The 13,521-nt window shown below is 50.8% G+C and overlaps 2 protein-coding genes across 7 annotated transcripts; one reads left to right on the top strand and one right to left on the bottom strand.

Moving 5' to 3' along the window:
* Window positions 1–169: 169 nt before the first annotated feature.
* Window positions 170–3,102, top strand: SLC35B2 (solute carrier family 35 member B2). Of its 6 annotated transcripts, none has more exons than XM_069488669.1 (4): window positions 170–297; window positions 816–1,009; window positions 1,194–1,348; window positions 2,029–3,102. In XM_069488669.1, exons 1-4 carry the CDS (start codon window positions 287–289, stop codon window positions 2,965–2,967), a joined length of 1,299 nt encoding a protein of 432 aa, XP_069344770.1. In that variant the 5' UTR covers window positions 170–286; the 3' UTR covers window positions 2,968–3,102. The 6 variants fall into 6 exon arrangements, with proteins under 6 accessions (XP_069344770.1, XP_069344775.1, XP_069344774.1 ...); XM_069488674.1 differs by having other exon boundaries at window positions 1,194–1,352; XM_069488670.1 differs by having other exon boundaries at window positions 241–297; window positions 816–968; window positions 1,213–1,348.
* A 666-nt stretch (window positions 3,103–3,768) lies between these two features.
* On the bottom strand, window positions 3,769–10,087 carry HSP90AB1 (heat shock protein 90 alpha family class B member 1). Its single transcript, XM_069488668.1, has 12 exons — window positions 10,007–10,087; window positions 8,391–8,537; window positions 7,853–8,059; window positions 7,589–7,748; window positions 7,311–7,444; window positions 6,878–7,186; window positions 6,242–6,407; window positions 5,841–6,031; window positions 5,581–5,728; window positions 5,186–5,454; window positions 4,263–4,596; window positions 3,769–4,146 (listed from the first exon to the last, which is right to left on the bottom strand). The coding sequence occupies exons 2-12, from the start codon at window positions 8,535–8,537 to the stop codon at window positions 4,037–4,039; spliced, it is 2,175 nt and encodes a 724-aa protein (XP_069344769.1). The 5' UTR covers window positions 10,007–10,087; the 3' UTR covers window positions 3,769–4,036.
* Between the last annotated feature and the right edge of the window lie 3,434 nt (window positions 10,088–13,521).

The following is a 13,521-nucleotide window of genomic DNA, read 5'->3' as shown; positions in this document are numbered from 1 at the left end:
TGGGGGCTCTTCACTCTCCGCTCCAGGAGCAGCCCAGCTCCCCGAACCTGGCCGCGTCTGCCTCCGGGCCGCGCGGGGGCGCTGTGGCCCGGCGACGGTCCGGGGCGCTGCGTGGTCGCAGCAGGGGACGGAGGGGCGGCCGCGGGGAGGGAGGCGGGAAGAGCGCGGCACTTCCGCTAGCTGCTTGCTCACTGGCTGCTCCCGGAGGCGGCGGCGGGAGCGGAGGGCGCGCGCGGCCCGGGGACTCGCATTCCCCGGCCCCCCTCCGCCCCACGCGGCCTGGACCATGGACGCCAGGTGGGGGGCTAGGGCAGCGGCGAGCCCACGTGACCGAGCCCCCGGACCACGTGACTGCCTGGCCTCGGCTTGGGGGGCCGGGTGGGGTCCAGGCTGCGGGCTGTCGGCCGGAATAACCCTGCCTGGAGCCGGCGGGGATGGGGGCCGCGGCGTGGTCTCGTGCTCCTTGGAGGGCTTCGGCAGTGTCCGGCGGAGGGGCTAGGGACCCTGGCCCTCCGGGAACGTGGAGGGCGGTGCGGGGGGAGGGGGCGCTGCGTCTGGCCTGAGCTGCCGGCAAGTGCTGGAGGGAACAGAGGGGACCTGTGTGGCCCGAGGGGCGGGTCCGGCCCCGGGGAAGGAGGAAGCCCTGCCTGGCCAACGCCGGCTTCCCCGAGAGAGAGAGAGGCGCTCTTTGTCCGGGCTAGGCTGCAGCGGAGGGGGGCGGGGAGGAGCCTGGGCCCTTCTCCAGTGTGGTCCCTTCTGGAGGGCCGAGGAGATGAGGAACTGCCCCTTGATCCTTATGTCCGCTGTCCCTGCAGGTGGTGGGCAGTGGTGGTGTTGGCTGCGCTCCCCGCCTTGGGTGCAGGCGGGGAGACTCCTGAAGCCCCTCCGGAGTCATGGACCCAGCTATGGTTTTTCCGGTTTTTGGTGAATGCTGCTGGCTATGCCAGCTTTATGGTACCTGGCTACTTCCTGGTGCAATACTTTAGGCGGAAGAACTACCTGGAGACAGGTGTGTGAAGAGAGGGCGGGGATGTGGACTAGGTCGAGATTGCGGTTGCAAGTCCAAATGGGATATAACTTGGAAAGGGAGGGAGGGAGGCCAGTAGGCTGGGCAACAGGGTAGGCTGGTTGCTCTGGGGGAGATGAGGTGCTATAGAGAAGATTTTGGGCTTGACTTTGTGTGTCTTCTTCAGGCAGGGGTCTCTGCTTTCCCCTGGTGAAAGCCTGTGTGTTTGGCAGTGAGTCCAAGGCCTCTGAGGAGGTTCCTCTGGCTCCTCGGACAGAAACATCAGAGACCACCCCGCTGTGGCAGGCCCTAAAGCTGCTCTTCTGTGCCATGGGGCTCCAGGTAGGTAGGCAGGTTCTGCTTCTCTTCCTGGGTCAGGTCCTGGTGGGCAAGGGACTTTGTGAAACCGAAGTTTCCATCATAGCAGTCCCAGAGGTTTGCGGGTTGGTGTGTTGTGTCCTCCTCTCGGGCACACTGCACCATCTTGGAGGTGTTTGGGGGAAATGCTGTCTTTTCTTTCCTCCTCTTCTGCTCTCCAACACTGGTACCGAAAGTTAACTGTATGCTATTATTTCATGATGTCTAGTGCAGAAGAGGGGCCTTCTCTTGCCCTCTTTTCTGTGATTTCTACTGTGCCATTATACTTCCCCCCTGCACTTTTGTGTCCCATGTACTGTAAGCCCACTGATAAGAGTTTGGGGGAGCCATTCAGCCTTCTCCCAGTACTGCATGTGAGAGGGGTGCTAACATGCTGACCACAAATACCTTGGATGGAGTCAGCTGTAACATACCCATACTGTGGCGACAGACAAGATCTGGGCAGTCTCAAAGCATTTGTTATTTTTTCACCCAGGCTTGATTCCCTACAAGGTGGATCCACACTGGGGAGGGGAGAGGAACTACAGAGGAACCAAAAAATGTATGCTGTCCTTTAAGGCATTTAGACATCATCCTGAGGAAGAGGGTGAGATCTATTTCTGTCTCTTGCTTATTGTCTTCTGTCTCCACCCTCCCCCACCCAGGTGTCCTACCTGACTTGGGGTGTGCTACAAGAAAGAGTGATGACCCGCAGTTATGGGGCCACAGCCACATCACCGGGTGAGCGCTTCACAGACTCACAATTCCTGGTGCTAATGAACCGAGTGCTGGCACTGATTGTGGCTGGCTTCTCCTGCATCCTCTGCAAGCAGCCCCGGCACGGGGCACCCATGTACCGGTACTCCTTTGCCAGCCTGTCAAACGTGCTTAGCAGCTGGTGCCAATATGAAGCTCTCAAGTTTGTCAGCTTCCCTACCCAGGTGCTGGCCAAGGCCTCTAAAGTCATCCCTGTCATGCTGATGGGAAAGCTGGTGTCTCGCCGCAGTTATGAACACTGGGAATACCTGACAGCTGGCCTCATCTCCATTGGGGTCAGCATGTTTCTGCTGTCTAGTGGACCAGAGCCACGCAGCTCCCCAGCCACCACACTCTCAGGCCTCATATTACTGGCAGGTTACATTGCTTTTGACAGCTTCACCTCAAACTGGCAGGATGCTCTGTTTGCCTATAAGATGTCATCAGTGCAAATGATGTTTGGGGTCAATTTCTTCTCCTGCCTTTTCACTGTAGGCTCACTGCTAGAGCAGGGGGCCCTCCTGGAGGGGACCCGCTTCATGGGACGACACAGCGAGTTTGCTGCCCATGCCCTGCTTCTCTCTGTTTGTTCTGCCTGTGGCCAGCTCTTCATCTTCTACACCATTGGGCAGTTTGGGGCCGCTATCTTCACCATCATCATGACCCTCCGCCAGGCCTTTGCCATCCTTCTTTCCTGCCTCCTCTATGGCCACACTATCACTGTGGTGGGAGGGATGGGGGTAGCTGTGGTTTTTGCTGCCCTCCTGCTCAGAGTCTACGCCCGGGGCCGTCTGAAGCAACGGGGAAAGAAATCTGTGCCTGTTGAGTCCCCTGTGCAGAAGGTGTGAGTAGGGTGGAGGAATCCAGAAAGGTGAAGTGAAATAGGACCCTCTCACCATGCTGGTAATTCCTCTCCTACTGCAACTCATCAGAGGCCCTGGTTCTAGGGCAAAATGCAGGTGTTTTCTCAGTATCAGACCAGCTCTGCAGCTGGAGGTGGAGAGCCCAGGAGGCAGCTCTCCCCTTTGCCTTAATATCACCCATCCTCCCCTAGGCGGGTTCTTCCAAGCCCCAGGGTGGACAGTCCTCAGTATAGGGGGTTGGGGGGTAAAGGCTCCAGGGGGCAGAAGTACCTTGCACAGCTCCTCCCTCCCTCAGGTTCCTTGAAGTCTTGCCCTGGCTGTTGGTTCCACCACCTTTCGGACTCCCCCTCCTCCACAGATACCTGTTTCTTACTCTGGTGAGAAAAGCACAAATGGTGTAGGTTCCAAATGCTTTCCCAGGAGGGTAAAAGATGGTGCTGTGCTGAGGAAGGGGGAATAGAGAGCCCTGCCCAGCAACACCACCTGGTGTTCCTGGATCCCTAGGCTCTGCTTGAGGTTTTGGTACTTCAGAAATGTAACTTTTTGCTCTTATAATTTTATTTTATTAAATTAAATTGCTGCAATGGACTTGCTGTGTTTTGGTTGACTGAAAGGGCATACATGGTAGTTCTAAACTACCTTTTGCTTCAGTGTGAATTCTAAGCTACATTACTGATGACCCTTAGTACAACATAGATAAGTAACCCAAAAAAAAACAACTTGCAAGGTAAAGCTGGGGGGATTTAGAAGCTAAGCATTATATCCACTTTGCAAGGGAGAGCATAACTGTATAAAACTGCATTTTCTTTATTCGGCATACTTTAATTTCAGAACAAAATAAACAAAAACACAATGCACAACATCCAAATCCCCTTGTCAAATTAGGAAGGGAATGGGGCTATGAGGCCCTTCTTTCCTGCCTTAGGTACAAGGACAGGAGACAAAAGAAAAAACTAGACATTAGCAGAGGAAGCCAAGTGGGACAGGGCCACTCGAGGCTGTGGGGACAATGGGGACACTATACAGAGGGCACAAGTTTTCCAAGTATAAACTCCTAATCTACTTCTTCCATGCGAGATGCATCTTCATCACCCTCAAGGGGTGGGATCTCATCGGGAACAGCAGCACTGGGTTCCTCTGCTGTCACTTCATCTTCATCAATGCCTAAAGGAAAAAGAGAGCCATGTGAGACTTGACCCAATGGCATTAAATCAAATCTGTCCCGGAGACTAGTTCCACAACTCCTTGTCACACTAGTAACTAGTATCAAGGCTACTTACCTAGGCCTAGCTTGATCATGCGGTAGATGCGGTTGGAGTGGGTCTGTGGATCCTCAAGGGAGAAGCCAGAGGAGAGCAGTGCAGTTTCAAATAGCAGCACCACCAGGTCCTTGACAGCCTTATCATTTTTGTCTGCCTCAGCTTTCTGTCGCAGGGTTTCCACAATGGGGTGGTCAGGGTTTATCTCCAGGTGTTTTTTGGCCATCATGTAGCCCATTGTAGAGTTGTCTCGAAGCGCCTGGGCTTTCATGATCCGCTCCATATTGGCTGTCCAGCCGTAGGTACTGGTTACAATACAGCAGGGTGAAGACACAAGCCTATTGGAGATTGTCACCTATGGACAATCATAAGAACATTGGATTTGCACTGGAACAATTAACATTTTAAGGTGACAATGATGTTATTTAGTTCCTACTCTCATAAGTACCTAAAGCAGGCAGAGTATAGAGGCTCACACCTGTAATCCCAGCACTTTGGAAGGGCAAAATGGAAGAACCCCTTGAGCCTGGGAATTCAAGACTAGCCTGGGCAACATAGCAAGACCTCATCTCTACAAAAAAAATGTAAAAATTAGCTGCGCATGGTGACTCCCACCTGTAGAATCCCAGCTAACCAAGAGTCTGAGGCAGGATTGCTTAAATCCAGGAGTTCGAAATTGCTGTGAGCTATGACGATGCCACTAGACTATAGCCTGGAACAGAGCAAGATGCTGTCTCAAAGAAAAAGGTTAGCTGAAGTAATGCCTAATCTTTGCCACATTTTATAGAAATAGCCATAAACCTGGCTACGAGAAAGAATAAGAGGTAAGCAGGCTCTAAACACAATAGGATGCCTAAACCACTAATTGTGTAATAGCAACATGGGATTCTGAGGGATGCTGCCCCAAAGTATTCAAAATATATCCTAGGCCCAGAGCTGCTTACCTTCTCAACTTTCTTATCCAAGATTTCTTTCATGAGCTTGCAGAGGTTCTCAAACTTTGCCTTGCTCTCCTCCATCTTCTTCTTCTCCTCCTCATCCTCGGGTAGCTCCAGGCCCTCCTTGGTAACTGAGACCAGGCTCTTCCCATCAAACTCCTTGAGCTGCTGCACGCAGTACTCATCAATGGGCTCAGTCATATACACCACCTCAAAGCCGCGCTTCCGCACTCGCTCCACAAAAGCAGAGTTGGCCACCTGCTCTTTGCTCTCACCTGTAAGATTATTATTAAATGCAACTCAAGGGGGCCAAAATGCCTCATATATTGCCAGTTCCCAGATAGCCCTGAGTACGCCCCCACCCAGAAGATGGCTTTGATCAGACCAAGGCTCCAACGCACCAGTGATGTAATAGATGGACTTCTGTGTTTCCTTCATTCGAGAGACATATTCTGACAGAGAAGTCATCTCATCTCCAGACTGGGACGTATGATAGCGCAGCAGCTCAGACAGGCGTCGCCGGTTAGTGGAGTCCTCATGTATTCCAAGCTTTAAGAGTAGGAAGAGAAAAAACAAACTTAATTGGAAATAACCTAACTCTCTGTATGAAAACTTTATCATAAATTAAGGAAGTAATCAATGGAATGAGCATTTGCCTCACCTTCAGGTTCTTAGAGAAGGCCTCATAGAATTTCTTATAGTTTTCCTTGTCTTCTGCCAACTCAGAGAAGAGCTCAAGGCACTTCTTAACAATGTTTTTACGAATGACTTTCAAGATTTTGCTCTGCTGAAGCATTTCACGGGAGATGTTCAGAGGAAGATCCTCAGAGTCAACCACACCACGGATAAAGTCTGCCATCAATCAAGGTAGAAAGCTTAGTAAAAACAGCTAGACCACACCTGGTCACCCAAATACCAACAGAAGGCTTGATTACTCCCAGAACCCCCATTACTATGCTGCAGAGAACTGTTAATTATTTAGGATAAAGACATTAGTTCCAATCCAATACTGAAGGCCTAACTCTTCCCCAACTAAATTAGGTCAAGGAGATAGATACTCACTGAGATACTCTGGTATCAACTCATCACAGCTGTCCATGATGAATACACGACGGACATACAGTTTGATGTTGTTCTTTTTCTTCTTGTTCTCAAAGAGGTCAAAGGGAGCCCGACGAGGGATGAATAGCAATGCCCTGAATTCCAACTGACCTTCTACAGAGAAGTGCTGAAAGGAAGAAACCCAAGATAAGCCAATAGTACGTTTCAGGACAAGAGCACAGCCCCAACACCAAATTATCTGAAACTGGAACAATTAACCCTACTGCTTAGGGAGGATCAAGCAGATATTACAGGTAGAGGACCACAATTGAGCCCTAATGACCTAAACTAACCTAGAATGGTAATAGCTGTGTATAATCCTTTGTAAGAAAATACCCACTTTAATCAGAATCCTACATGAGTAAGGCTGTCATGGGCATTACCCAGATCTCCACCAGAGACTTAAGTGAGATTACTGAAAAGGACACCATTTCTCCACCATGGCAGGGTCATCAGTAAGTTAACTCACAGGGCTCCATGGCTTTCAGAGTTCCCAGCTGCCAACCAGTTGGGCAAGTTCCATGTGTCTACTACCTGGCAACACCCTTCTACCTACTCCTCTATAGCTGAGCCAACACAACACATGAGGCTTCTCACCTTGACTGCCAAGTGGTCTTCCCAGTCATTAGTGAGGCTCTTGTAAAATTCTCCATACTCCTCCTGGGTGATGTCATCAGGGTTTCTGGTCCAAATGGGCTTGGTCTTGTTTAGCTCTTCCTGATCAATGTATTTCTCTTTAATCTTCTTGGTTTTCTTTTTCTTATCCTTACCGCTGTCATCCTCCTCATCTGAGCCCACATCTTCAATCTTGGGCTTCTCTTCATCATCTTTATCTTCCTCTTCTTTATCACCTTTCTCCTCTTCTGCTTCATCATCACTGATTTCCTTCTCTCGTTCCTTCTCCAACTAAATTACCAGAACAGTTTGGAGATACAAATCACCAGGGAAAGCAAAACCCAGAGATCATGAGTCTCCAGAGCAGGAGATATCCTGCATGTAAAAGGAAAAAGATTATAAAGTCCATACTCACATAAAGGGTGATGGGATAGCCTATGAACTGTGAGTGCTTCTTCACTACTTCTTTGACCCGCCTCTCCTCCAAGTACTCTGTCTGGTCTTCTTTAAGGTGAAGGATCACTTTGGTACCCCTGCCAATGGGCTCACCTAGAAAGAATCAATCATAACAGTGTATAAAGAAATGAAAACAAAAACAAAACTACCTTACAGATAGGATGTTCAAAATTTCTACCATTGATTCTTCCAGAAAATTCTAAACCAGCCATCTTATAATAGGTAAAGCCAACTTACCATGGTCAGCACGTACAGTGAAGGAACCCCCAGCAGAAGATTCCCAGGCATACTGTTCATCATCGTTGTGCTTTGTGATCACAACCACTTTCTCTGCCACCAGGTAAGCAGAATAAAAGCCGACACCAAACTGCCCAATCATGGAGATGTCCGCACCAGCCTACCAACAAGTTTTTTAAAAAGTCAAGCACAAGTTCTGAAGCAGGGGCCAGCCAAAGAACATTGATGAATGTGAATCACATGTGTAGCAAAATTGCCACATACCTGCAGAGCCTCCATAAATGCTTTAGTACCAGACTTGGCAATGGTTCCCAAATTATTTATGAGATCAGCCTTGGTCATGCCAATGCCTGTGTCCACCAAAGTAAGGGTGCGTTCCTGAGGGTTGGGAATGATGTCAATTTTCAGCTCTTTACCACTGTCCAACTTGGAAGGGTCTGTCAGGCTCTCATAACGAATCTTGTCCAAAGCCTGAAAATAATACAAACAGTAAGTTATTTTTGCTCCCTCAAAGCCCATCTTTTCTCCCAAAGGAAATCTTTTGGTTTACTTAAATAGGCCTCAATAATGACTGCCCCTTAACTTGAAGTTTAAGAACTACGGTTACATTACCCTATTTGTCCTGAACATAGTCCAGATCTTTCCCTTTCAAGCTCAAGATGGCCACATAGAGTAAGGTGTATCTTTCCAGAATAGCTGCTACTTTATTCCCTTCAACAGCAGCCCCCAATGAACATCAAACAGCTCCCTGTCCTTCTAGATCGCTCAAAAATACACCAATGGAGAAAACCAGTGTACTCACATCAGAAGCATTAGAGATCAACTCCCGGAGGAAAATTTCCTTGTTCGAATAGAAGGTATTGATGATGAGAGACATGAGCTGGGCAATTTCTGCCTGAAAGGCAAAAGTCTCCACCTCCTCCTCTCCATGATGCAATTCCTCAGGCATCTAAAATTAAAATGGTCAATAATTACAGAAGAACATGATGGCCCCATACTTAAGAATCCCAAAGTTCATGTGTTTTCATTCAAAAATTAAAAAGATTTAGGATTCAAATTGCTTTTAGGTGAACACCATCCCTTCCCAAAAGACTGAAAGAGCCTTTTCTTCAAAGACCTCAGGCCACACCTTGAGTGGGAAGCCAATGCAGAGGAATAAAAAAATTAAAGCATTCTTCAACCCAACGTCACATTTTTTGGAAGGTACCCTGGAGCCCAGCTACTTAAAAGAGTGATGACCAGCAGCTTCAGCATCACCTAGTAGCTCATTCAAAACTCAAGAATGCTGGCCCCAACACAAGTATCTAGCTGTAAGAACACCAAGTAATCTCTACACATTTTTATTTGTGAACATTAACTACGTGTTTTTTAATTTAGGGCAGTATAAAATGACTTGTTTAACAGAAAAACGGCAGCATTTTAAACCATTCCTTCTTAAGGATTTCCTAAGTCCAGCGAATGTGCAGGATTACTGTCCCACAAGGCATGGCAAAATAATGCCCCAGATCCATGCGGTGTGCCGCCCAAAGGTCAATTAGATCAGGACAAAGAATCAACGAAGCAAGAGCTCCACCGAAACTCCTCACGGCATAGACAACTACAGTATAGCACTAAACCCAACACGAGTAAGATGGTGGCCATAGCCGCTGGGCCGACCCTCGTCACTGCCGGACATGCGTCGGCCGAGGCCACGCGAGGAGGGGGCGTCGCCGCGCACCCTCCGTTCGCCCCAGCATCCGGGCACTTGGGGCGGGGCGTCAGGATCCACAAGCTTCCAGAACAATCTCAGTTCCCAAGGAGAAGCGGGGGAGGGAGCATATGAATCTCCGAAAGCCTGCCTCCTCTCCGCCCCTCCTCCTCCACCGGGAGAGCCGGAAAGATCTGGAAGGAGGAAACACTGGGGGCCTGAGAACGAAAACGGTTCTCCCTCGCCATGCACCTCCGAAGAAACCAACGAATCAAAAAAGCTTGTAAAAACGCGTCCAGTAAGAGAGATGGGTCTCGCTGGACTGTGCTGAGTCACCCAAGCGTGCACCCCCCCCCCCGCCACCACCCTCCGGACCCTCTGGCGCCCCGTAACGCGTCCGGAAGTGAAGGGACAAATATGGCAGCGTCCCGAGCGGGCGCGGCCACCACGTGCAGCTGCCCACTGCCCCAGCCCGCTCCGCCGCCCACCTCCCCCCGGCTACTCGCCGCCTGGCGGAAGCTCCGCCGCCCAGTCACACTGGATAACAACGAAAAAAGTCTCAAGAGCCCTCACCTGCCACCACCACCATTCCCTGAGAAAAATTAGCAGTGCTACCCACTAGGGCGCCCTAACACGGTCTCTGCGCCCTCTGCGAAAGGACAGAAAGGACGAAAGCACCACGAAAGAGCACTCGAGGAAGAGGAGCGAGGGGGAGAAGCCCGCGGCCTTACCTTGGAAGAAAAGGTCTGCAAGCACTAGAGAGACCAGGGTGGGTCCGGGCTGTCAGCCTCACGCGCCGCACCAAGGCTACGCGGCAGTGACTGAAGAGAGCTACTGTGCGCGCCCAGTTGCCCTATATAAGGCGGAGCACCGCACAGCCGCCCTCCGCCGGATCCCTCCGCCTTAAAGGAGGATGCTCGTCAACCTCGCACGTCCTGGTGTCTGCCCCCTTGACGTCATGGTCCGAAATAAGGACGAGGGCGGGGAGGAGCTCAAGCGTCCAGCTTAGCTTTGCCTCGAGACCCATTACGGGTTCTTTCACATAACGTTTGCTAGTGTTCACAGCCCCTTTTCTGCACGGCCAGGACATAACCCCACCAGGATTAGCGGTTGGGAGTGCTCAGGGGGCATAAGCGGTGGATCTTCGCATGAGGACGCGCACTGAGCTCCCCGAAAACCTATGAGGCAGGCGCCTCCACACCCAAGAGACCGGGGCTCCGGGGACACCCAAAAAGAGTGGGGGCGGCTAGGCGTTGGGCCCACTGCTCCCAGACCCGATTTTCTTCCTAGACTCTGTGCTACACATCTCGCGGCCCGACGGGGGACCGTGTGGCATTCGGAGCCTAACTTTAGGTAGCCGCACATCCCGACTCACGGGAGCAGAAAGGGTAGGCGGCTCGCCGCAGGCCGTGGCTCCGCCTGCGGGGAGGGGCGCCAGCCTCTGCAGCCGGAGAACTCTTTGCCGGCCTGCGGCGGAAGGAGCGGAGGCGGCGGTACTGCGACTATTCCAGCAGTTTCTAGGACTATCTCGTCGGTCCTGCCCTCGCCCGCCTCCTCCTCTCGAGGCTCCGCCTCTCCAGGTGCCGCCTGGGGAGGATCTTTGCAGCTGCTGGGCCTGGCGCGGGTCTGCGCCCGTGTCCAAGGCGAAGGTGGATGGAGGCTGGCCCCCTCTCGTTTTCTGTGAGCCGCCGCGAGCGGGACCTGCGTACCCGGCACTGCGTTGGGCATGAGATGAAAAGTAGAGGGAGGGATAGGCTGACCCCTCCTTTCCCCCATCAATCACACGACACACCGGCGGCCGGGGTGGCTCTGCAGGCGCCTCCTGCAAACTGAGTAGGCACAAGGTTGCAGTCAGAGGCACGGTCCCCATACACAAAGCACAGGGGTATGCGCCCTCCTTAGACCGACTGTTTTGTTGTGTTTTTTGTGTTTTTTTTTTGAGACAGAGCCTCACTCTGTTGCCGGGGCTAGAGTGCCGTGGCGTCAGCCTAGCTCACAGCAACCTCAAACTCCTGGGCTCAAGGAATCCTCCTGCCTCAGCCTCCCGAGTAGCTGAGACTACAGGCATGCGCCACCATACCCGGCTAATTTTTCTATATATATATTTTAGCCGTCCATATAATTTCTTTACATTTTTAGTAGAGATAGGGTCTCGCTCTTGCTCAGGCTGGTCTTGAACCCCTGAGCTCAAACAATCCGCCTGCCTCGGCCTCCCAGAGTGCTAGGATTACAGGCGTGAGCCACCGCGCCTGGCCTTTAGACTGACTCTTGAAGCTGTTTCTTAAGCTGGTTCCCCGGCTCTCGCCCTTCCTGCAGCTGCTTGGTACTGGAAAGAAAGGGTCTCCAGGAACCGCTGGAGGGGGGCGGGAGCTGTTGAACGCCGCATGAAGACTCTGGCCGGTGTGCAGCTTGCTCCAGGCCGCTAGAACCAAGTTGTTTCCCTTCAGCCCTGGCGCCAGAGCTCCTAGGCCATGTCCCTGCCCAGTGAGCTGCGGACAACCATGTCTGGCCTGGCTCTGCCCCTTTGCTTGCCCTCCGGCTGGCACAGGACTACTCCCGGGAAAGGGAAAAGCATGGAAAGGCACAAAGCCTCGAAAGAGGAACCATAGCTTAGGAACCCCAGAGGGTGGCACGAGGAGTTGAAAGTAGGCCTGGAGACGCGGGTTAGGTCACAGAGGGATGCAAATGCCATGTTAATTAAGTTTTGACCTTAATGGTGAGGGAAGCCACCGAAGGTTATTAGAGACAGGTTTAGAACCTGCCAAGTCTTCAGAATCCTTATTTTCAGCGGCACTTGCAACCACCGGTATTCCCAGGATACCCTTTATTACTGATGAAGCCTCATAGGCCCAGCCCAATCTCTGGCCTTGGAGGGTAGCCCGCTGAAGCAGGGATTAACAAACCCGGACCTGCAGCTAGTGGGCCTGTTGTTGCTCGTTTTCGAGTGGCCTGTGGGCTAGGAATGGTTTTGACACTTTTTGTTACTAATAGTTGAAAAAAAATCAAAATATACTATTTTTACATGTGAAAATTCTATGAAATTTGAATTTCAATGTCCATGAAGTTTTGTTGAAATATAGCCATAGTTATTTGTATACATCTTGTCTTTGGCTGCTTCTGTGTCATATACCACGGCAGAGTTAATGATTGTGACAGAAACCATACAGCTTGCAAACTCTTCAAATAGTTACTCTCCTACCTTTTACAGAAAAGGTTTGCAGACCCCTGAGCTAGATAAAGCTAAGTGAAGACTTGCAGGGAGCTGAGAGTCAGCCTGGGCAGAGGCCTTTGACAGGGTTCAGGGTAGCAGCTGAAGAGAGTTAGATTAGGCTCAATGGATGAATAAAACAACTGGACATTAGTGATGTTATGAGCATGGGGAATACTGTAGATCCTGAACCCCCAGAACAAGCAGCTTCCTAAGCTCAGTACCTGCCAGGTGTGTCATGTTACTTTCTGGACCATCCCAGTTCCTTGAGGCTTAGATCTCTGAATTCCACAGGGAATACCCTTAACTGACACCCTCCTATGCCAATGGGCCTGACTTTCAGACAAACTGGACAATTGGGCAGGTCTGCACAGCCAGCGTGGACTCCATCTCTTTGCCTATGTTTTCATGTTCCCTGCTGGGACGCAAGATAAGTCTTATACAACTTTTGCTCACTTTATTGTTAGTATTTTTATTTTTATTTATTTATTTATTTTTTGAGACAGGGTCTTACTCTGATGTCCAGGCTGGAGTGCAGTGGCATCATAGTAAACTGCAACCTCAAACTCCTGGGCTCAAGCAATCCTCTCGCCTCAGCCTCCTGAGTAGCTGGGACTACAGGCACGCACCACCACTCCCGGCTAGTTTTTCTATTTTTTTTAGAGATGGGGTCTCGCTCTTTTTCAGGCTAGTCTTGAACTCCTAGCAATCCTCCCACCTCCGCCCCCCAAAGTGCTAGGATTACAGGTGTGAGGCACTGCACCCCGCCTATTTTTTGTTGCCATGGCAAATGGAAATTTTTGTTCATTTTCTGTTTTCCAGAGAGTTAGAAAAGCACCTGATAATTGCTTATTGATCTAGCAACTTGGTAAACTACCTTATTAATTCTTAATTTTTCTGTCAATTTTTTGGTGTTTTCTAGGTACAAGCACATCATCTGAGAACAGTGACAGTTTGGTTTCTCCTTTTTCTCATTTTTATTTCTCTTATTTCATGTTTTACTACAGCAGCTAGGACCTGCAGAACAATGATGAGTGG

This window comes from Eulemur rufifrons, chromosome 15 (genome assembly GCF_041146395.1).
Source record: "Eulemur rufifrons isolate Redbay chromosome 15, OSU_ERuf_1, whole genome shotgun sequence".
Taxonomy (NCBI): Eukaryota; Metazoa; Chordata; class Mammalia; order Primates; family Lemuridae; genus Eulemur; species Eulemur rufifrons.
The sequence above is the reverse complement of the archived record's forward strand: the minus strand, read 5'-3'. Positions and strand labels throughout refer to the sequence as shown.